Raw genomic sequence first — 23,591 nt, 5'->3', positions numbered from 1 at the left:
AGTTTTATTTATAAATTATTTTTTGTTTGTCAATATGCAATTTCGTATTTTTTCCACGAAAAAGTGAAGTGATGACCCAGGAAAAGTTTTGTTTGGTCATTCTAGCGTGCAACAAACTTTGACAACACGGTGCTGTTTTAATTGTATACAATAATACAAACTATTTTTTTAAAAAAGGAGATGAGTAGTCAAAGCACACAATATAAATAATAATATTTGAGTGTCAAGTACTTTTTTTATTATAGGATGGAGGTTATAACATTTGGAAGCACATATGTAATTGTTGTTTTTTTAGGTGGGTAGGCTAAATTTAATATGCACGGTTTAAAATCAAGTCGACTTGATATAAGTGTGGTGGTTTGGAAGAAAATGCTTTTTATATTATTTTTGTTTTATATTATAAAATATTTTGTTCATTTATGTAAGGTAATGAATCTGGACACATCGTAAACATATTGATTAATTTATAGATAAACGTATATCCGATCAAAATATGTAATAATACGAAAGGAAACTGAAGGAGCAGCGGCCTTTTCATCGGTCCAAGTTTATACGCTAGCATGATATTTGAGCCGCAACCATACCAACGTCTAACGCATCTCTCTTCCACTCTATGGCATCACAACCAGCCCAGCATGTCCGTTTGCTGCCCCCACTTGCCGGTTGGTTGCGGCTACTGGCCGGTGTATCGGCGCACCGTGAGCTTGACTACTACAAGATTCATCGATTTTATCAGGCGCAGCCGCGCAGCAGACGAACCTGATATCCGCTGCTCGGTCCCGAGTCCCGAGTCCCATGCCATTGATGCCAACACGCACTAAAACGCCCGTGCGTCTTGCTCTCGCCGACGCCGTGTACACCGGACAAGGCACCGGGCGGCGGCAAAGGCATTTCCCGCATGAACCGAAACCAACCTTTCCTTCTTGTTGCAACCGCTCACCCCCGCATGCCGCCGCCGCCGCGCCCCGCCAGCATTATTATTGCGTAACCGCACCCGCGCTTGCGTTGCGCATAGTATGCTGCATGGAAGAACAACAACCGTGGTGACCGTGTAGAGTCACCCTGCTTTTTTTTTTCTCTCTGTGTGTTTTTTTTGGCCCATCTTCAATGCGTCCTCTGCCAGCTCTGGCTTCAGTAGTGGCAGTGGCACAGACGATGACCCTGTGCTGGGGCTGGTTCTGACTGTGCCGATTCATTGACAACTCGACACAGACACCCACTCACTGACTCGCACACATCGAGAGAGAGAGAGAGCGACGGTACTGTGTATTACAGTACTAGTAGTATGCCGTATGCGTCTCATCTCCCTCCCCCACGGGTTGTATAAAAGGCGAAGCAGGGGTAGCAGTTCATCTAGGCGCTGGTGTGTGGGGATGCTTGGCTTGGCACAGTAGCAGTATTGCTCGAGTCGAGAGTAGAAAGAGCGTGGTGAGGCAGCAAGCGCTGCGTAGCCATGGCAACTAGGCCGGGCCCTTTGACCGAGTGGCCGTGGCAAAGGCTGGGAAACTTCAAGGTGCGCAACCAATGCTCATCATCCTAATTCTGACCTCTGATGAGTGAAATATACCATGTTCATCCTTATTTCCTTGCGAGCTCTCTCTGCTTTACTGCCCGTTCGTTTTCTCTTCATTTGCTGAATACAGTAGAGTTTACAAACATATAATAGTGCATCAGCTTGTTTGACATGCATTCGGGGGGGGGGGGGGGGGGGGGGGTTTGTGAATGACTGCACGCAGTACGTGGTGATGGCCCCCGTGGTGGTGCACGGGGCGCACCGGGTGGTGAGCAAGGGGTGGGGCGACATCGACCTGGCCTACTCGCTCATCCTGCCGTCGCTGCTGCTGCGGATGATCCACAACCAGATCTGGATCAGCCTGTCCCGCTACCAGACGGCCCGCAGCAAGCACCGCATCGTCGACCGCGGCATCGAGTTCGACCAGGTCGACCGCGAGCGAGGCTGGTCAGTCTCGGTCACTGCAACAAACAAACAAACAATCAAACTGCCACCACCACCACCATGCATGCATCTTTGCGTTTGTTCATGGCGTCTGGGTGAATTGACATGGATGCAGGGACGACCAGATCCTGTTCAACGGGCTGCTGTTCTACGTGGGGTACCTGGCGATGCCGAGCGTGAGGCGGATGCCGCTGTGGAGGACGGACGGCGCGGTGATGACGGCGCTGGTGCACACGGGCCCCGTCGAGTTCCTCTACTACTGGTTCCACCGCGCGCTGCACCACCACTTCCTCTACTCGCGCTACCACTCGCACCACCACGCCTCCATCGTCACCGAGCCCATCACCTGTAAGCCAGTACCGCTGCTCGCTCCAAAAGTTACTTTGGATTTGTTATAACTTTGCTGTATAAGTAAACCTTTTTAGATTTTACTAAGTTTATATAAAAAACTATACTAACATCCGTAACACACGAAATTAGTTTCATTTAATATGTTTTTATATCATATTTATTTTGTGTTAAAAGATGTTACTATGTTTTTTTAAAATTTGATCAAACTTAAAAATATTTAGGGTCAGTTTAGTTCCTAATTTTTTTTCACGAAAACATCACATTAAATCTTTTTAATGTGATTTAATGTGATTTGGTATAACTTTTTTGTCGCTCCAAAAGTTGCTTTGGATTTGGTATAATTTTTTTGTTGGGCAATACTACCGTACCTTTTATAGTAATGTAGTAAATTTATATCTAATTATATATTTTTTAAGTATATTAAATATTTTATTTGGATAAGATATATTTTACCAATTTATCTATTTTAAAATAATATATGACACACAATTTTATTGTAGAGTTATATTTTTTAGTTTAAATAGAATTTCTACTACACATACTAGCGGTGTAGTATAACAAAATCAGATCTGTCAGATCCAAAGCAATGGACGTCTTTAATCATTTAAGAGTACCTTAAAAAATCATTGTTATAAGTAAACCTTTTTAGATTTGACTAAGTTTATAAAAACTATACTAACATCCAAAACACGAAATTAGTTTCATTTAATATATGTTTATAACATATTTATTTTGTGTTAAGACGTTACTATCTTTTTTATAAACTTGATCAAACTTAAAAATATTTAATTTACAATAAATCTAAAGTAATTTATCCATGCTCCTATAAATAGTGGTTATGGTGAGAGGTGGTGAATTTGCCGCCTACTCTACCATAAGCTTATTTCTATTTTTTGAAAGAAAAAATAAATTAGATCTATGTATCAAAACACTTTTTTAACTCTACTCTGATAACATGATAATGATTTTTTTTAATAAATTTCCATTGCAACGTCTATCGCCCATATGAAAGGAATAGAGTGGCATTACAAGTGGCCACGATAGTTGCAGGCTTGCAGCTCATGTCACGTCTTTTTTTCCCGTTCGAGGTCATGCACCACTCGTGGGTGTTCAATTAAGTTGAAAGTACCATGTCTTACTACTTATGATAATTAAGTTGATGGTTGCGTTCTTAGATCAATAATAAACCAGTCTATGAAGTACAAATCATAAGTAGTAAGCATAAATTGCCCAACATGGGCACCCCTGGCTTGTTAATTCCATGAAAAAAGTTTTGCCACTTGCCAGAAACGCCATGCCCTACATTCCTAGTATGTTCTCGAGTTAAATAAAGTTGCACTTCTCATGATAACGCATTCTTAGATAAAGAATTCGGTATAGTAGCTAACAACAACAACACATGAAAGTAAAGAATGACCAGCAGGAATCAACTTAAAGACGCTGTACGGAGTATGGCCCTTTTACAACCCTTCAGTATTAATTTCAGATGAACAGCTCATCTACTACCAGAAAGATCAGAAATGTCCCGCCAACAACATTTATGTTCACTGATCTACGAACATGCAGGCCCTGTTTAGTTCCTTTTTCTTTTCCAAAAACATCCGATCGAATCTTTGGACATCTAAATGGAGCATTAAACGTAGATGGAATAAAATACTAATTGCATAGTTATAGAAGAAATCGTGAGACGAAACTTTTGAGCCTAACTAGTCTATGATTAGCTATAAGTGCTACAGTAACTCACACGTACTAATGATAAATTAATTAGGCTCAAAAGATCCATCTCACATTTTCCAGCTGAACTATGCAATTCGTTTTTTCATTCGTGTCCGAAAATCTCTTCCGACATCAGATCAAACGTCCGATGTAATAAAAAAAAATTCTTTTCGTGAACTAAATAGGGCCACAGTATCTTTTTTTCTTTGGTTGGCAATGAACCCTTTTTCAGAACAAAAGAAGAAAAAAAAAAGAACACGTACATGACTTGATATGTCCAGCCTGAGATTCACACTGTCGTAGAGTAAACGGAATAAATTGGCTGTACCTGCAAGAAATGAGAAATGCATGTGACTGCCTGAATCTCAGTGCTGATGTGTTCGGTTCAGTTTAGGACCACCACCGGTGTAAACCCATAGTTAGTAGTATTTCCTTACCAATTTGACCGATAAATGCTGGAAAGGAAGGTAGCTAGAGACTCCAATTGACATTTCACATGGCACTTGCAGAGCTTCAGTGATGAGAGAGAGAGAGAGAGAGAGAGAGAGAGAGAGAGAGAGAGAGGGTGAACAGTCTGCAGTTTACAGCACAGAGCCTGCAGTTTTACAGTACAGAGAGTGCCCAATAAAACGCAACATAAATATTGCGGCATGCAGAAAATGCAGTTTGGACCACCTGCGGCAATCTTCTGCTCAACTGTTTAGATTTTCCTGTTGCTATCACTGATACTTAATGCAAACCTGAAAACAAACAAATTAGCATAGGCAAACTAGAGCTAGGTTCAAAGATACAAGGGGCGGTGTGATACATCAATTGGAGTACTGAATATGGGGTACTAATTCCTCTGTCCCAAAATAAGTTATCTTTCTGTGTTAAAATTTGAACTCGAAAGATAAACTCGTTTGAGACGGAAGGAGTAGTTTCTATGGAAGGATGACAAATAGAGGTAATCTGACAGGCATTCCATTATGCTTCATCTATTCTGGTTCTACAAGTAGAGCAATTGAAAAATGACTGATGATTACTATAGTTGCTCTCTAAGTACTACATTCATCCCAATAAAAATATCAGTGCTCTTTTCATCCGTAGGTACTGTTATTTTTTTTAGAAAGCATGTAGGTAAGAGTATATATCTACCCTGTTAATGCACAATTACTCTTGGCACTAAAGCAATTTATGCATTGCAGCTGTTATCCATCCTTTTGCTGAACATGTGGTCTATTTCATACTGTTTGCAATCCCCATACTGTCAACAATATACGTGGGAAATGTTTCGGCAATGGGCATTGTGGCGTACATTGCCTACATTGACTTCATGAACAACATGGGACACTGCAATTTTGAGTTGGTGCCAAGCTGGATTTTCCAAATCTTTCCACCCCTCAAGTATATGATCTACACCCCGTCGTAAGTGGGACGCTCTTCTCTCATGTGTCTATCATTGAAATGTGTTAACCACAAAATTATGACAGATGGGGTCCCTGAATTCACATAACTTGAAGTCCAGCCTCATGAGTTCACTGTGATATTTTCTCCTGCAGGTTTCATTCTCTTCATCATACGCAGTTCCGCACAAACTACTCGCTGTTCATGCCATTTTATGACTACATATACAACACCATGGACAAGTCGTCTGACGAGTTGTATGAGAGCTCACTGAAAGGAACGGAAGAAACACCTGACCTTGTTCATCTCACGCATATGACCAGCTTGGAATCAGCTTATCATCTAAGGATAGGAATTGCCTCCATAGCCTCCAAACCGTACAGCAACTCTGCGTGGTATATGTGGGCGTTATGGCCCTTGGCATGGCTGTCGATGGTACTTGCGTGGATTTATGGGTCCTCAGCATTTGTCGTTGAGAGAATTAAACTGAACAAGATGAAGATGCAAACATGGGCAATACCAAGATACAACTTCCAAGTAATCACTTCCCCTTGCTTACACATTCCTAAATCTAACGATTTGGAAGATACTAACTGTTTTTTCTTTTTTTAATAATTAAGATACTAACTGTTTTCTTTCTGCACTCTGCAGTATGGCCTTACATGGGAGAGGGAACCAATCAATGACTTGATTGAAAAAGCAATATTAGATGCTGATATGAGAGGGGTTAAAGTGGTTAGTCTAGGACTACTAAATCAGGTGTGGTATTCTTACTTTAAAGCTCCGTAATGAGAATCGAGTAATGGTTTTGTTGACATGGTAAAGGTTGATTATAGCATAAGAAAACACGCCAAAAATAAACAGTAACAAGAAATGCTCATTTATATGTCATATTGAAGAGATACATCGTAAGAAATCTATCGATAATTTTATGATCTGTTATATTTTTTTTCCGTTGTTCCATGTTAAAGATGTGATTAATTGAAGAAGAAACTACGAACTTTTGAACCCAATAAGTTTCATAAAAGTTAGGCGCACAGCGGGAGTGAAACAATTCAAAAACTTAAGTCTGTAGGAATAGTCAGATGAGCCTTTTTCCCATCCTTAAAGAGGTACCATGAGTTATCACTCTTTTCTATGTAAAATTTGGTACCTTCTAGTACCAAAAGATACCAAATTTTATATAGAAAACAGTGGTACCTCCTAAAATTGCACTAGTCAGATTGGATTTTAGTGTGTGCAAAATCTTGAATCCCTTTTGGATCATGAGAACTGAACCATGTTTTCCTCTTTCCTTTTCAGACAAAACAACTCAATGGAAATGGTGAACTATTTAGACAGAAGTATCCAAAATTAGGAGTTCGAATTGTTGACGGAAGTGGCTTAGCTACTGCAGTGGTACTGAAAAGTATTCCTTCAGATGCAAAGAAAGTTTTTCTTCATACTGGCTCTTCTAAGATAGCTCGTGCCATTGCCATGGCACTATGTAGCAGAGGTGTCCAGGTATATCTATATCAACCTGCAAATCGTTGTTGTCTTATATAATTTCGTTTTTTAATAATTTTTCCCTAAATGGAATTACATTAACCTGCATCAGGTGATCATGAATGAAAAGAAGGAATACGACATGCTCAAGTTACAGATTCCAGAGAATAGGGCAATCTATTTGAAACTCTCCAGCGATGACATACCTCAGGTAAAGGTAAATGTTGCAATCAGTGATGACAAACTCTCAAGCAACATGATGCACCTACTAGTAATCTTAAGAGTAGCTTATGTTCATGAATCATGCTAATATTTATAATACTATTGCAGCTGTGGATAGTAGACAATATCGACGACGACGAGCAAAAGATGGCGCCAAAAGGAACAACATTCATTCCTATATCACAATTTCCCCTTAAGAAAGTTCGCAGGGACTGCACTTACGCGAGCACACCAGCAATGAGGATCCCGGAGGAAATGAAGAACGTCCACTCCTGCGAGGTAACACAGATATGCTATCTGCTCTGTTAATCTGAAGATATGAAACGTTCAAGAACCTCTTCCTGACAGCAATACTCTGTGGTCAGAATTGGCTTCCAAGGAGGGTGATGAGTGCTTGGCACATCGCTGGAATACTTCACGCCCTAGAAGGATGGAACACGCACGAGTGTGGGGATGACATGATGGATGCCGAGAAATCATGGTCAGCTGCCATCAGGCATGGGTTCCTTCCTCTCAGTAAAGCTTGACAGGTTTGGGAGCATCCATGGATGGGGCTGGTAGATGATGTTGATCAACGGGCTTTATCCAAAGTTCGTCGTCTAGTATGTGAACCAAATAGACTTTTTATCACTTATCTTACTTGCTATGTTGTAATGCTGAGAGTCCTGATGAGTCGTGGAGGTGGCACAGTGTGAACGAGTTTAATATTCATAATCTATGTCAGGTCTTGTAAAATTACGCTTATCTCTAATTTGAATTATGTGGGGGAATAATTACAGTAACAGGCAATGTTCAGACTTCACAAATAAAACCTGACGTCGAAACGGGAGAGACAAAAACCAGGCAAGCAGACTCAACTCGCTACCATTTCAGCCTTCCTAGATTGATTCGACCCTGTTAATCGTCCAGCACGTTCTGCACATAATGTGATGAGTTTGAAATTCTCTCGTTCAGAAAGGAAAGAAACGACCAAAAAATTGTAGAGCACCAGTGGTCTAGTGGTAGAATAGTACCCTGCCACGGTACAGACCCGGGTTCGATTCCCGGCTGGTGCAGTGTTCTTTTTTTCTTTTGCAATATGGATGACATAACCTAAAGGGTTAATTAGTTCTATGACATTGTAAATATGACTATTTATAAAAATGTCATTACAATCCGGTATTTGGATGGGTGCCACCACAATTTTTCGAAATTTGATCCATGCCACTACCGTCGCTTTTCCATCCATCTGGGAATGTGTGTAACTGATCCACCATGGACGCCCTGGTGGAGCTGCCGTCGGGCGCGCGGTGCGCGGGGCTCGCGTTCTTTGGGTGCGCGCTGTGCATGGCGGCGCTCGGCGTCGTGCTCCTGCTGCTCCGGCGGTGGCCGTGGTGCAGCTGCCATGTGTGCCGGCCTACCTGATCGGGCCGTGGAGGAGGGACTTCACCAACCTCGGCGACTGGTACGCTCACCTGCTCCGCCGCTCGCCGACGGGCACCGTCGATGTCCACGTCCTCGGCTGCACCGTCACGGCCAACGTCGAGTACATGCTCAAGGCTTCGACAACTTCCCAAGGGTAAGCCCTTCGCCGCGCTCCTCGGCGACCTGCTCGGCGGCGGCATCTTCAACGGCTGCGGCGACATGTGGCGCCACCAGCGGAAGATGGCCAGCCTCGAGCTCGGCAGCGTCTCCGTGCGGTCCTACGCGTTCAAGATCATCGCCCAGGAGGTGGAGACGCGGCTCATGCCGGTGCTGTCCAACGCCCAGGAGGAGTAGAAACTTGCAAGCAAAGTTTCACGTGTGTGCATGGCTGCATGCTAGAAGTTGGTAGTTAATTTTGCATGTATGTAATTAGTTTACCTGGTCATTAGCACTTAGTGGGAATCGTGGTGCGTGAGTTTTGGCCAGGTGATTGGCTAGTTGGTTGTAACTTCTTGCATGTACATCAGTCTATATAATGACTGGAAAACGACAAGAGCACGGTGGCTGCATCAACCAAAAGCATTCCTAGCTTGTGCCATCTGTTCACTCGTGTGTGTGACTCAAGTAAAAAATACGTGAGTGTTTGTGATAAACACTACGGAAGAGAGGGAGTGATTCCAACAGGTTCGTCTTCGACACCATCTGCAAGATCTCCTTTGGCCTGGACTCGGGCTGCCTTGACCGGGACATGCCCGTGTAGGAGCTAGCTAGCCGACGCGTTCGAGACCACCTCGCGGCTCTCCGCCATGCGGGGCGCCGCGGCGTCGCCGTTGCTGTGGAAGATGAAGCGCCTGCTTAACATCGGGTCCGAGACAGAGATCAAGAAGGCCATCAGGCTCATCAATGGGCTCGCGGCGGCGATGATCCAGGAGCACCAGAAGCTGGGCGTCGGGAGCAGCCACGACCTCCTGTCCCGGTTCATGGCCTCGGCCGGAGACGCGCATGGCGCCGCGGAGGACAAGTTCCTTCGCGACATCGTCGTCAGCTTCCTCCTCGCCGGCCGGGATATCCGCGCTCACGACGCTCTTCGTGCTCCTGTCCAAGCCCCCCGCCCATTCCGTCGGTCACCGACCCCGCTGCTGGAGCCGTCGGCTCCGTCGTCGTCTTCGCCTCCGCAGCTGCCGTGCCTCCGCAGTTGCCGTCTTACCGGAGGTGGTGACGAGTCCGACGGAAGAAAACGGAAGGAAGTGTCAGATGGACAGAAAAGTTACGGTAGTGGCATGAATCTGATTTTGACATCCAACTAAATTATAGTAGTATTTTTTTAAATTGACATGGAATCAATTAACCCTAACCTAAATTCATTCTCTTCTAGTCGTTGTGGGCCACCAACATGGCCTATTGGGGGCTGCACTACAGCATTGCCTGGTGCAGAGTAGACTTTTCGTAAAAGAGTGCTGCAGTTTTTAACAATGTTTATTTAGTGGTACATACAATTTAATTATTTTAACATTTTGTATGCATTGTATTACAGTGAATACGAATTATATAAAACAATTTAGTTTGATTTCAAGTGATGTTTGATAAATATAATTGATAAAACAATTTTAATATATATATATAGCGGGCTACAACACACAGGTATTTTGCTGATACATATACTCCCTCTGTTCCACTTTTTAGATTTGTCTAGATTTATCTACGTATATGTTTAGTATATATGTCTAGATTCATTAGCACATAAATAAAAATAAATTTAAACAAAACTAAAAAATCTTATAATATGAAACAGAAGAAGTACATACGTGTGTATGTAAGAGTTTGCACCATTTGCTTGGTGCAACTAATAAAATGAACTCTGAAAAACTCAAAATTTTAACTAGCGTGGACATATGTATGATCAAAGCTTTGCAGAACAGTAGTAATAGTAGTAATGGTAAAATTGAAACGCTATGTTCTTACGTAAAGCAACCGAAGAGATTAATCCAAAGAACATCTAGTATTATTTTCACTGCTACATATACTTACGGTTGAATGCTCGTAATACGGCCCATTAATCAGCTATTTCATTGATTAAGCATTCACAGACGTAGACAACGCTCCGATTCACGGAGCCGAAACAGTTTGGTAACCAAATTCAATCACAATAATCGGACAATTAATCGTCCGTACCACCCGTTTTTCACTGCACTAACTCCCAAGTCATGTATTGATCTACGTTGCATCAGTTTAACGCCGTTAACCTTTTTATACACGTTTAACCATTCGTTTTATTTAAAAATTACTTAATTATTAATTATTTTTATATCATTTTGTATAGTGTTAAATATATTTTTATGCATATATATAGTTTTATATATTTGATATTTTTTTAAATAGGACGAATAGTCAAATACATATGAAAAAATAGCGGCGTCAAACAGACAGAGGTAGGTAGTATTTCTTTCTTGTATGCGGAAAATAATCCGCATGTGGATTCCCCGGCTATCAACTCATAGTCATGTATCGATATACATTGCATTATTTTTTTTCTTCCATGCGGAAAATAAAGAGTAATTTAACCTCACGAAAACAGGAATGCTCCAACCACAAGTGATTAGTGATTGACCAATAGAATACAGCAGGAGCTTTTTATTTTTTGATACCCTAAGGTAACAAATTTTATATAGAAAACAGTATTTTTATTTCTTGATACCTTAAAGTAACAAATTTTATATAGAAAACAGTAGTATTTCTTAGTAACTTCTTCAGGATGGAAAAATTGCTCATACATTATTATAGAGAGTTAATACTTATACCGTAGCAGAGAATTCACATTCCAGATTTCTTTACATCTGTTGGTATCGGTAAAAGGAACAGAAGAACTGGCAACCAAGCATACTGCTTTGTGTAAGCTTGGAAAAAGGGCAGCCACGTCATGAATGAGCTGTCGGAATTTTAAATGCTCAACCAGCTGCCTGGATTGTTTATCCTATTCCAGAGGGGGAAAAAATGTCATATTTGCTGAACCAGCTGCATGGATTGTTTATCCTATTCCAGAGAAAAAAATATATCATATTTCTGGACGATACCTTCAAGAGGCTCTGGAGCATGCATTGACTTGTATTTCTTGAGTACTAGCACAGTAGAGAATTCACTGTAACACCGGGGACCTCATTTATATCCCTTGAATACTTGCAGCAGAGTCGAGAATTCATCGTACCACCGGAGTCCTCGATTTAGATCCTGTGTCGGTATATAAACTTTTACTGTCAGCTAATGTAACTTCATTGATAAACCATACGAGTGCAGAAGTAAGATATGTCGCAAGGTGAAAGCCTTAAGGTACAAAATCAGCATTAAGATAATCTTTTCTTAGGGGAGAGCCTCGACTTCTAGCTACTGTTAAATGCACTATCTCGGCAAAACTCATTTCTAGCTACTGTTATATAAGCCATCAGACACTTACTTAATATGCGCGCTTTATCTCGGCAAAACTCACTTCCGCAACGACATTTGAATGCCTTGACAGGATGATCGACATCATCGAAGTCAATCCCATAGTCCTGCAGGTAAACACAAGATCATGGCACGCATGATTCAACCAACCAAAGGGTGAATGATATCTATGAAAGTACTTAAATCATAAGGTGGCCATCAAAAGGTCTGAAAGAACAAAACATGAGATGAAACCAAATTCCACCGTAATGTCAGAAATTGGTTATAGTCTACAGGAAACGAAGCTAAACTTAAATTGCAAAGTACATCCTACCCATGTGAGTTCCTCAAAAGGCTCTATTACCCTTGTTGTGAAGAACGCCAGCTAACCAAAAACAAAGGAAAGCAGAGAATAAAGCTCAGTGGGTTTTAACTGGGATTAATATATAACATCAGTAACAAGCTAGAGTTGAAAATACATGATAATAATGGTGGTCAGGCGTCTCGATCTCAACAGGTATTCCTATAATATTAGCGTCAATGCACCTGCATATCACAATGATATGCCAAGTCAGCAAGAAATGTACATTCAGCAGAGCACGAAAACAGTATTGTCTAAAAGTACTAATAATTCAAACTTTGGACAAGACTTTACTCAAACAAGAGTATCATCACTTAGCTATCTTGATTAACTGCTGACATAAGACAAAAATATTAAGCTGCAGCCAAATAATCACCACTCCACGATCTTGTTCACATGAAGATTGTAAGGAGAAATATCATATAATGACAACACAGAGAAAGAACCTGTAGTCTTACTGGCTAGCACCACAAGTTGGCGGGCTAGCCGGGCTGGGTTCGAGACTCACTTTCTACTTAATTCCATTGATATGAAAGTCCTTTTCATATCCAGCTTTTTTTTAATATATATATAATGACAACACTTAAAAAGCATACATTAAGTTAGTTCGCTAGTACACAAAACCAGGGTTAAACTTTCTGGTCCAGGAGGTTTACGCTGGGACCCCACTGGTAGCCATTTACCAGGCAACACCAATTGCCAATTTTGACTGAAATTTCCTACACTTTCAACTTCAAACAGATCTATTGTTGAGTCCTCGTTAAGTCAAGCAAGAAAGCCATAATGATGCATCACCAGGTTCTCACTGAGAAAACCAGAAAGTGGCAAGAACCAGCTGGTCCCTTTTTTTTACCTATTGCATAGAAGCAACAACTTCATGTATTACACAGGACTGCATAAGAACCATTACACGTTCTAGTAAAAACAGAATCCATTACAATAAAATATAACTGGATACCTGTGGTTTATAAATCTTGCGATGTTCCCATAAAACGTGGCATCCAGACAAAGGGCTTCCTCGTCCTTAAGAACACCTTCAGTGCCCCAGTCCGCATCAAGTAACAACGGGTATGTGTGTTTTGCTTTACCAGTCTTTTGAATTGTACGGTCATACAGCTCAATGTTCGTTAATATTTCACCAACATACTCGCACACAAAAGCACCTCGAGGAAGTTCTTCAGTACTGCGCAATCCCCATCCCTTTTTTCCGGGGGTTAAGAACACCTCGAATATTTTTAGAAAGAACAAGAAAAAAATTAAAGACACGTACATAATGAGATGTTTGCTGTGAGAGTACATGATCATACACAGAATGTACTATCACAACAAACAACTGCTGCAGTTACCACCACAATTCAACCATATTTAGCAATAGACAGATTATAGTCATGCTAGTAAAAAAAATGATTTATAACTAACCTGTAAATGGTGTGTGATGCCTTGCTGCACCACACGGTTTCCACAATTTCTGGTGCAGCCACATTTTTTCCAGCATTCCTTAATGAATTTCCTTGTAAGGTGTCCTTTACAAGGACCAGGATTCATTTCTGTGTTTGGTGAATCAGAATTTACTTCCATCTTCATTCGTTCATTTGGGCAAATCTTGCAGTAGAACTGTGGATGTTTATGTGGTTCTTGAAGCATCGAGATACAACTATCTAGAAATGCTCCCTTAAGAAGGCCATCTGTTGTATAAGCAAACTCTCCTCCTGTTTCTGCAGCACATGCACAAGGAAGTGATTGTGCCAGACAATCTCCAAAACAATCAGAACAGCAATTGTCATCTCCGATTCTAGCAAGGGAGGGGTTTACATAGGCTTCTTGGAGTGTGATATTGTGTGGTATGTAGTGAAATGGAGGAGGAAGAATCCCATTGCCGATTTCATTAATAATTGGAATCGTTAAACGTTCTTCACCTTTTGTGATGTCATTGACATCATGAGGTGGTCTGTTGGCACCAATATGTAGTTTATGCAGAATAACTGGCATATTACTAGAATTGTGGCCAACACCAGCAACAGCATGAGAGGAGCAAGTACCACCAAGGCTCATGAGATTATTAGGTCGAATAAAAGAGGAATTAGCTTGCTTTGACTGCAATATTGGTGGCACTGAAGGTTTGGACATAATGTCCTGGGCAAGAAGAGTTTGCATGATGCCTTCATGTCTAGGTCCACTAGATCCAAAACCCAAGTCAACAATACACTGGCAAGTATCTTTTAAAAGATTCATAAAAGAGAAATTGCGTTCTAGGCTCTTGTATTTCCTAAGACATCTAGCCTCCATTTTCTTGCATATTAATTTAATGTCAGGCAGATGAAAACCAGAATGATTTGCCAGGGAGGAGTTGTAAATGAATGATAATTTCCCTGCCCCAGTATTTGACAAAACTACCTCAGTGTTGGATGGAGAATCCTTGCTACATGCAACAGCCCAGTTTCCTTCATGCGCACCAGAGTCACCTTCATACTTCTGATCAACAGCATAGAGAGCACCAGAAGTCCTATGTGCATCTTCATGAGCGTGAAAAATAAAAAATCTTAGAAATGAAGTATCAGAGCTAGCAACAAACAACAAGCCAAAAGAAAAGGGAGATAGGATATTAATGTGACAGCAACAACAAGGTGACACTTTCTGCAGGAAGCAAAGGAAACCTGTACAATACTTTGATACATGTATCAGTAACAAAGTAAAACAGGGTTTTTACAGGACTAGCATTCATACAGTTATTTCAGATCAAATGCTAGAGCAATTATTTGACAGGAGATATCAGCATCTAGAGCTCTAGATCTACCTGCCCCATCCCCCAAAACAAGAGATAAGCACATAACACCTCAGGCATCCACACATAAAAGTATATAAATGCAAAAGATAGCCAAAATTATTTCCTTTTTTTTCAAAAGTGTACATAATACGTGAATAAATTTCATGAAAACTACATTAACTTTCGTAAAACTATAAAAGATCAAACTTCTAAGCAACAACTTCTGATAGCTTTGGAACTTACTCTCTATATATACCATCATAATGGTACATCCACTCTGACCAAAATTGACAGCATAATTCAAAATAATCTGTCCAAATATAAATGGTATTTAACTTGATAGACAACACCGGATTTTCTTTTCTGATCGCAATATACTAGCAACAACATTATATTGATACAGTTTTGCATATTGACAACCCTAATTCAAAATGAGTGACTTAATAAAAATCCCACAACAATATATTACTTAAATAGGCAGTTCCTTTTCAAATTCATGTTTGAGGATCATGTTTTTTGTTTGTGAAGGTAGCAGTGAAAAAATATCTTTAAATAATATTGTTCTCCTGTCTAGCAAAACGCTTTACAGGACATGCTTGGTCTCAAGGCCTCAACATCCCATTAACTGGTATTTATATAAAGTCTTCCTTACAACTCTAAACCATAAGCAATTCAATTTTAAAAAGTAAAAGACCATGCTACAGTGACATGGATGTAGAAGATGGCTGTATATAATATTAATATCAGATGAAGGCTGTATTAACATATCGACAAAATGGCACTGAGTTGACAACAATACAACCCAGCATTTATTAAACTTAACCCATGCATACCCAACAATAAGTCATCATTGATTTTTGTAGACATCCTCTTTGTAAACTTTCCTTCCTTTAAAGCTTAATGAAATCAGGCTAGTCTACCTTGGGCCAGCCTGGCTAAAAAAATCATTGATTTTTGAAGTCCTAACAGCATTATGAAAGTAATTTGATGATGGATACACTAATATTGCTTTTATGTGGCCAATTTAGACACATTCAACATTTCAAAATGTTTTTAATGCACTGCACGTTTCCCCTATTTGACCTATGTTTTGGAAAGGATGGAGTGAAAAAAAAACACCATTGGATTAGCAGACTCAGGTAAACAACACAACAGTTTATACAGTAAAAAGTATAAAACAACATTAGTTTGTGGGAATCCATTAAGAAAGCATTAAAAGGTCCGCATTTTCATATGTACTATTAACAACATTATGTCGCCTACAAAGATATTATTACCTTTGCGAGTACTGGGGCTTACAACTTGTGGACGCTTAGTTGCTAGTGGAGCCTCAAAAGTTTGGCGGTCTTGACCATGACATAATACAGAAGAATTATTTTCAACAAATGTTGTATCCTCTGCAGTACTAGGGCATGTATGCGGTTCCTTGATCAGTAATTGTGAGTGTGCCCTGGCGACTCTCAGTGTGCCTCGTCCTGGCTGTGGTGGAGCTTCAACCAACTCTCTCTTGTCATTGCCATGCATCTTGGATGCAGTATTTTGACAACACTGTTTTGCCTTAAGCTTCTTGTTACATTGGTCTGCACCAAGATTTGTCTCATTAGCTTGCCTTTTCTGTCCGTCCTGATACATCAACAAAACTTGGATCAAATCAAAACGGCAAACTAATGAAATAATAAGATATATGATGCTCATATAATAAAGGATAAATCAACACTACTGACATAAAGCACTAAATGTTTAATTATAGACCAGAATAAAGTAAAAGGATTACTTTGGGATCTGAATCATTAAATATAGCATCAGCAAGAGCCAGATAATTATCAGCTTCTATATGCACCCAATTGTAACGAAATAATTTTAGCAGATTATGCAACACGGGCTCAGCAGTTTCCTTTAGGACACCAATACCAGCCATGGCTCTGATAGCAGCATCAAATCTTCCCTTGGAAATTGGAGGTACCATCCTGATTGCAAACGAACAAATTAGCATGGCACATCAACACATGATATCACTTCAGAAAGCAAGTGATAAAAATCATACACATACTAAGCATGTATGACAAACATCTTGTAAATGTACAATGTATTTAAGATTGTGATACATTATGAGAAGTTCTGGACTAAGCACATAAGATAGGCTACAGGGACCAACCACAAGAGTACTCCAGTTGCAACTTGCAAGCAACTTATATAACCTAGGAGAAGGGCTGCGCTTGAACTTTCAATCTATTATTATCAATGTTGATATCTAATTCTGTCCATAAGGTAGCATTTAAACAGATTATTCACCAAATTATTGCCATGGATTATCTACTTGATTATAAGGATAAATTAAATATTTTGAGAAATAAACTTAAGAAATACTCCATCCGTTCTAAAATATAAGCATTTCTAGGTTGTTTACCAAGGAAGCAAGGATTAAGGTTGAGAAGAAAAGACATGAATGAGTGTGGGAGGGTAGGGGAGGATAAGATGGAAAGAATTTTGAATGGAAGTGATTAATGAGACATGTAGTACTGCAAATTGTGCCAGAAATGTTTACATTATGGTACAAGATTCAAATCCTAGAAAAGTTTACATTGTGGTACAAGATTCGAATCATATAAATGTTTACATTTTGGAACGGAGGGAGTAGTAGCTTACTAAGCAATGAAATAGAAAAATGTTTTTTGAGAAAACATATTTTTAGAAGCGTGGAGCAAATAATCTGCTGCAATAATCCAGTGAATAAGATGAAAAGGATGTGTGGTGGGTGCAACAACATGGAAATCGCTTGTTCCGATGCAACAAATTGTTTAGTCCGTGCAAACCAAGACCAAAATGACCACACCATCAAATTAGCACTGTTATTGAACTAAACTATTTCGTTTTATGCACCAGCAATTCAAATCTGTAACCCGGATAATAGTAATTCATGACCCATTGCATCATGAACTGATCTACCCCTCAGCTGGCGCAGTTGTCAACAAAGTGGTTTGTCATAGGACATGTGTAGTAGTGAGTCAACAGAGGAAAGATCATTGAGACGGGTGTGAAAAGTGATATCTACGTGCAGAATCCTCACTTGTATGCTGATGTGGCATTCGATCAGCATAGAATATAGCTAATTTGGTTGCATGACGTATTTTGGCCCTGGTTTGCACAGAATAAGCAAGTTGTTACACCAATTTTCATGTAAATATATCTTATCTCACCATTTTTCTTTTACTTTCCAACTAATTGAAGTGATGTGCCATACCTAAACTGTAAGATATAAGTTATAACACATAAGTAGAAAACAACTGTTCCATGAACTCCAGCAGCACTTGATACTACAAACTCAAAATTGGCATGCCAAAGCACAACCAATCATGTAATTGCACCAAATTGAATAAAAATACGAAAAAAAATAAACATTGTATATGCATTTTGAAGAAATCCAACTTCAGGGGAGATAATCTGGTTATCATGGCTACAAAATTCATGTTGTGAATCATGATTCGTAGTGATAAAAGTAGTGTGGTGACTGGTGAAAATAGGGAATGTACAGCTTGAAGAGAAACATAAGGAGTAAGGATATATGATCTCTAGAGAGAGGACTGTACATTGAAAAATTTCTAGAGCGCAGAAGTGCAAAGTCCAAAACTTTGGTATAGCTTGACCTGTGCTAAGAAAATCCATACTCCTCCAGTCCTCCAAGGGCTAATACTTAGCCTAGGAGTTGAATAAGATACTTACAAAACCATACAATTTGGATGACAAGAAGGCTTTTTGTGCTGTATCTTCCCACATTTTTGTGGACAGTACCAAGCACTACAATGTTGCTGCATACTAAGGTAACCATGCAGGCCTCACTAAATGTGATAGCAACTAGTCTGAGCACTACCTACACAAACAAGTTCCCCAAACTTGGACAGGTCACACACTCACACTAAATACCAAATTAAGTCATCAGACCAAAATCCACCCTCGCGATACCCCACTTAACAGCGCAGAACTCACTGAATTTGCACACTTCGCTCCATAATAACAACTAAGAAGACGATGAACCCACCTTTCTGTCTAATCTTGCTGCTCCAACTTAAAACCAGTAAGCACTATAACCAGATTGGTTATATATGTCAGGGGAAGCGATTAGTTTTCATGATACAAAGAAGCGAAATAACAAGGAACAGCAATTGATCATCTTCCAAAATGCTGAGTAAAAAAGCAATTTTTCCTTGTTACATGAGGTGCTAATGTTCTGTAAGATGTTTGTATGGTTTAGAACAAGAATTCTGAGGTTTGTGTAAGACATGTAATAAATTCGTGAATAATATTGTTGCTGAGTACAACAGAGTATAGAATTGGATCATATCATCAATTTGGATACCAAAAAAAACAATTGATCATCTTCCAAAATGTTGGGTAAAAAAGCAACTCTTACGACAATCCCGTGTCATCATTTTCCTCATTGCCATTGGATTTGGCCATTCCAATCCTTAGCTGAGATGTGGAAGTTTCTGACCCTGCAAATACAAGAGTATAAATAAACAGAAGCAGAATACATAAAACCTTAGCTCAATTGTTCATGTTTCTCTGCCAACAGCATGCAGTAACAGAAACAAAAATCATAAGAAATTAAGAAGTCATGCTATAAGATCTTTTGTGTCAGAAATTTCAATTTAGGTTAAATGAGCAGCACTTTCTGTTCAGATAAATTTTCAAGCTACAGTAAATCATCTCTATGTTTGAATTGCAGTAGCCCATAAATAGGTATGATCATTTTACTAGATATAAGTATAATGTAAGCCTTAGCGTCGAGTTAATAACAACCAATAAAATGGGTATGCCGTATGTGGTTACCTTGTTAACAATGAATGTGCAAGTTCAAAAACACATGAATCTGGTTTGTAGAGGATGGGATTTCCTACAAAAAATTATAAAAATGTCATTTTGCAATTAAAATCTTGAATACAAACAAAGTAAAATCATTTTTAATTCATAAAAAATAACAAACACAGAAAAATTGCAGTCTTATTTGATATATATTGAAATCCAATCCGGTCTACTGGGTGAATCCACCCAGTTGATACTAGAACGTCCCCTTACAATTGCCATGTAAGGATGATCTTACAGTCAATTGATTTGTACTCAAATCAGATCACTAACATCACCAAGTCTATTGTGGTTCCGAAACATAAGAATGCCAATTCTTTCCTAGATATATTGTATCCTTCTGCATTTGACGGCATTAATCCAAACAGTTGCTCAAAAAGGCTTCAGCAAAATTTGAAAGTTTTTCTTTTATGTGCAAGGCAGCATAAGAAAAGTACGGGCACTTCTAATTTTTTTTTTTAAATGTAGAGGGTCTAATTTTATTTCCATTTCTTACCTTTCTTCTACTTAGATTTGCACAGTACAACCAAAGCTACAGCACAGCAAGTTTTCTTTTCTTTTCTTATATCAAAGACAGGATCTAGCCTTTGAATAAATACCCAAGGTTGCATTATGATATATTCCTATGTTTTGAACAAATACTAATGTTGTCTGTAACATACTCAATGTTGGACGCATTTAATTCCTTTACGGAGAACGCCTCCAATAGTCCAACTCCTAATAACATGCAGCTCACAAGTCCAAGCACAACCAGCTCATGGAAATGTACACAAATTTGGGGCAACAGTGCCAAAGGTAAGCCCGGATTTCACAAGTTCTATCACAAGAAAACTAAGCAGGAGAAGCAACGCTATTGTCAGGGGTGGAGCTACATGAAGCTAAGGGGGTTCCGGGAACCTAGTTCAGAAAATTTTTATTTTTACCGGATATGCACCCCTCAATCCAAATTCAGGCACCCATGGTAGTCTAAACCTAATTCAAAACACTAAAAAGAACAAGTGAGTAGCATCTCTCTGTATGTCGTTCTAGCTCCGCCCTAGGTTATTGTGATCACCCAGCAACAGTCGACCAGCTCAAAGCGACCGAACAACATGCGCCCAAAATACGAGTAAGCTCCTCAAACTCGGAGCGATCACATTCGCAATCAGGCAACACGGGACATCAAAATTCGCAGAAATTCGCCCGAATAAACCCTCGCCATGGAACCCCGCACCCGGACGGGACCTAACGTGGTGCATGGAGTGGGCTTTTAAAAACCCCAAATTTTTTTAGAGAGAAAAAAAAGGTGTGCGTAGAGAGGGATGAGAAGGAGGGATGTGCGTATGGGTGGCTCACCGGGCGGGCGAGGACGTAGGCCGGCGGCCGCCCCCTGCTCGGCTGGGATGGAGTGGAGATCGGCGCCGGCGGCGGCACGCGGGCGAGGAGACGGGAGTGGAAGCCGAGGGGGCGAGGGGATGGGAGTGACTAGGGCGCGAGGAGGAATTAGTAGGAGGCGGCCAGGTACGTACGCTTCGATGTTTTGTCGAATTGGCGGTACGGGCTTCCTGTAGGCTGTAGCCTGGGCCCCCCTCCCCTGTCTGGTTCCCCATCAGGAAACGAGACGGACCGCCTCGTCTTGTCTCTGGACTCTGGCTGCGTACCCCTACGTGACGGAGTCGGAGACGGACACCGACTCCGCTTCTGACAGCCTCCAGTCTCCCGCTATATATTGCCATGCCGTGCGCCCGCCCTCTCCAGTCCTGACACCGCTCGATCGTGCTACCACCGCGCTCAACCGGAGAGGCTGATCGAGACGCACCCTCCCTTGTACGTACTCCATGTCGTCGGAGAAACCCGATCAGGAGCCGGCGCACGGCTCGGCGGCCGGCGAGAGCCGCTGCGACTACTTTGGCCTCCTGCGCGACACGCTCCAGGCGTACTTTGACACCGACTACTCGCTCACCGCGGAGGAACTCCTCGCCGACATCCTGATCGCCAACATGGCCGAAGGAGACAGGGAAGAGGCGCCAACCTTCGATGTGCCGCAGTGTCCGGATAGCTCCGACTCCGAGGAGGAGGAGTTCCCCCCTGGCTGCGTCACCCCGCGCATGTCCACCCTGGACCCGAAGCAATGTGGCGGCAGCTTCCGGGAGCACCTCGACATGCTCTGTGACTGCGACTGTTACTACACGCACGCGACGGCTGCGACGGCCGGCGGCGTCGACGAAGCTGATCAGCAGCCAGCGTCGCCCAACGACGGCAGCAACCTACCGGAGGTTTACACGCAGGGCGAGTTGGTCGCCGCGGCGGCGGCGACAGTAGATGTAGACGTCGAGATCGCGGTGAATGCTATGGGGTTTAACGAGATTGCTCACGACCTAAAGGAAGCCATCGAAGAAATGGATCTAGAGGACGCCGTGACGGAGATGGCCTTGGACATGGACGCAGCACCGGCGACTGCAGACATAGACGAATTCCTGAATGCATTTGATGAGATTGCTTGCGACCTGAAGGACTTCATCGAAGCAATGGATCGGGAGGACGCCATGACTGCGATGGCCATGGACATGGATGCAGAGAATGCAGCACTGGCAACAGTAGACATGGACGAAGTCCTAGATGCTCTGGGATTTAATGATATTACTCGCGACCTGAAGGACTTCATCGAAGCAATGGATCCGAAGGACGCATAGTGCTCGTCAGTTTCTTCCCGCCTTCGTTCATGAGTTTGTCCACCGGTATAAGCCACGTGCGTGCCAGGGTGGTGTACTCTTGTGTTCACTTGGATATGCCCTTACCCGGAGTTGAAAGCGCGCTTATGGTAATTTCCCAAAGTTTTACTCTATGGACAAATGATTTAGATATCTTTTTATTCATGTAATATAGATTCATGCAACCAGTGTTGCACAACGTAATTGAACAACGTAATTGAGTCTGTAATAGCCATCCGGAGATGATTTCTATCGTCGGATTAAGAATGATGAATGAAGTATGTAGAATTTTTAGCATACAAAAGCGAAAAGACGGCAGTGCCGCCCGACGACAGCAACGACTTATTGGTTTACGTGCAGGGCGAGTTGGTCGCGGTGGCGGTGAGAGTAGACGTAGATGAGACGATCGTCCTAAATGCTCTAGGATTTGATGAGATTACTCGTGAACTAAAGAAAAGCCATCGAAGCAATGGATCTGGAGGACGCCGTGACTGCGATGGGCTTAGACACATGGACGCAGAGAATGCAACACCACCGATGACAGTAGTCATGGATGTAGTCCTAGATGCGCTGGGGTATACTCCCCCGTTTTGACGCCGTTAATTTTTTTATATATACCTGACCATTCGTCTTATTTAAAAAATTTTGTAAAATAATGTAGAGTTATATATACGCATAAAAGTATACTTAACAATAAATAAAATGATATAAAAATAATTAGTAATTATGTAAATTTTTTAAATAAGACGAATGGTTAAACGTGTATTAAAAAGTCAATGGCAACCAAGGATGGAGGTAGTAATTATATTGCGCGCGACATGAAGGACTTTATTGAAGCAAGGACGGAGGTAGTAATTAGATTAGTGCTCATCAGTTTCTTCCCGCCATCATCGTGAGTTCGTCCACCGGTAATGGTATAAGCCGCGTGCGTTTCAGGGTGGTGTACCCTTGTATTCATGCATTATATATTTTAGATTG

General features: G+C 41.2%; 2 protein-coding genes, 1 non-coding gene and 1 pseudogene across 6 annotated transcripts; 3 read left to right on the top strand and 1 right to left on the bottom strand.

Annotated features, from left to right (window-relative positions):
- Nucleotides 1-1,341: 1,341 nt before the first annotated feature.
- Nucleotides 1,342-7,899, top strand: LOC102714431 (very-long-chain aldehyde decarbonylase GL1-4). 2 transcript variants are annotated; one of them, XM_015833882.2, is made up of 10 exons: nucleotides 1,342-1,513; nucleotides 1,737-1,960; nucleotides 2,073-2,305; nucleotides 5,212-5,431; nucleotides 5,566-5,947; nucleotides 6,062-6,169; nucleotides 6,713-6,913; nucleotides 7,008-7,112; nucleotides 7,226-7,396; nucleotides 7,483-7,899. In XM_015833882.2, the coding sequence occupies exons 1-10, from the start codon at nucleotides 1,454-1,456 to the stop codon at nucleotides 7,642-7,644; spliced, it is 1,866 nt and encodes a 621-aa protein (XP_015689368.1). In that variant the 5' UTR covers nucleotides 1,342-1,453; the 3' UTR covers nucleotides 7,645-7,899. The 2 variants fall into 2 exon arrangements, with proteins under 2 accessions (XP_015689368.1, XP_006647531.1); XM_006647468.3 differs by having other exon boundaries at nucleotides 1,344-1,513; nucleotides 7,008-7,106.
- A 132-nt stretch (nucleotides 7,900-8,031) lies between these two features.
- LOC107303690 lies at nucleotides 8,032-10,070 on the top strand (annotated as a pseudogene).
- Nucleotides 8,102-8,172, top strand: TRNAG-GCC. Its single transcript has one exon. It is a non-coding gene; the product is annotated as a tRNA-Gly (tRNA).
- Nucleotides 10,071-11,265: 1,195 nt separating the features above from the next.
- On the bottom strand, nucleotides 11,266-19,949 carry LOC102714151 (probable inactive histone-lysine N-methyltransferase SUVR2). Of its 3 annotated transcripts, XM_006647467.2 has the most exons (11): nucleotides 19,891-19,949; nucleotides 19,472-19,553; nucleotides 16,838-17,030; nucleotides 16,341-16,686; nucleotides 13,719-14,812; nucleotides 13,258-13,523; nucleotides 12,418-12,484; nucleotides 12,273-12,323; nucleotides 11,970-12,066; nucleotides 11,593-11,746; nucleotides 11,266-11,492 (listed from the first exon to the last, which is right to left on the bottom strand). In XM_006647467.2, the coding sequence occupies exons 2-10, from the start codon at nucleotides 19,516-19,518 to the stop codon at nucleotides 11,715-11,717; spliced, it is 2,193 nt and encodes a 730-aa protein (XP_006647530.1). In that variant the 5' UTR covers nucleotides 19,519-19,553; nucleotides 19,891-19,949; the 3' UTR covers nucleotides 11,266-11,492; nucleotides 11,593-11,714. The 3 variants fall into 3 exon arrangements, with proteins under 3 accessions (XP_006647530.1, XP_040377012.1, XP_040377013.1); XM_040521078.1 differs by lacking the exons at nucleotides 12,273-12,323; nucleotides 12,418-12,484; XM_040521079.1 differs by lacking the exons at nucleotides 11,266-11,492; nucleotides 11,593-11,746; nucleotides 11,970-12,066; nucleotides 12,273-12,323; nucleotides 12,418-12,484 and adding an exon at nucleotides 12,669-13,152.
- Between the last annotated feature and the right edge of the window lie 3,642 nt (nucleotides 19,950-23,591).

The sequence above is a fragment of the Oryza brachyantha genome, chromosome 2 (assembly GCF_000231095.2).
Source record: "Oryza brachyantha chromosome 2, ObraRS2, whole genome shotgun sequence".
NCBI classification, from domain to species: domain Eukaryota; kingdom Viridiplantae; phylum Streptophyta; class Magnoliopsida; order Poales; family Poaceae; genus Oryza; species Oryza brachyantha.
The sequence above is the reverse complement of the archived record's forward strand: the minus strand, read 5'-3'. Positions and strand labels throughout refer to the sequence as shown.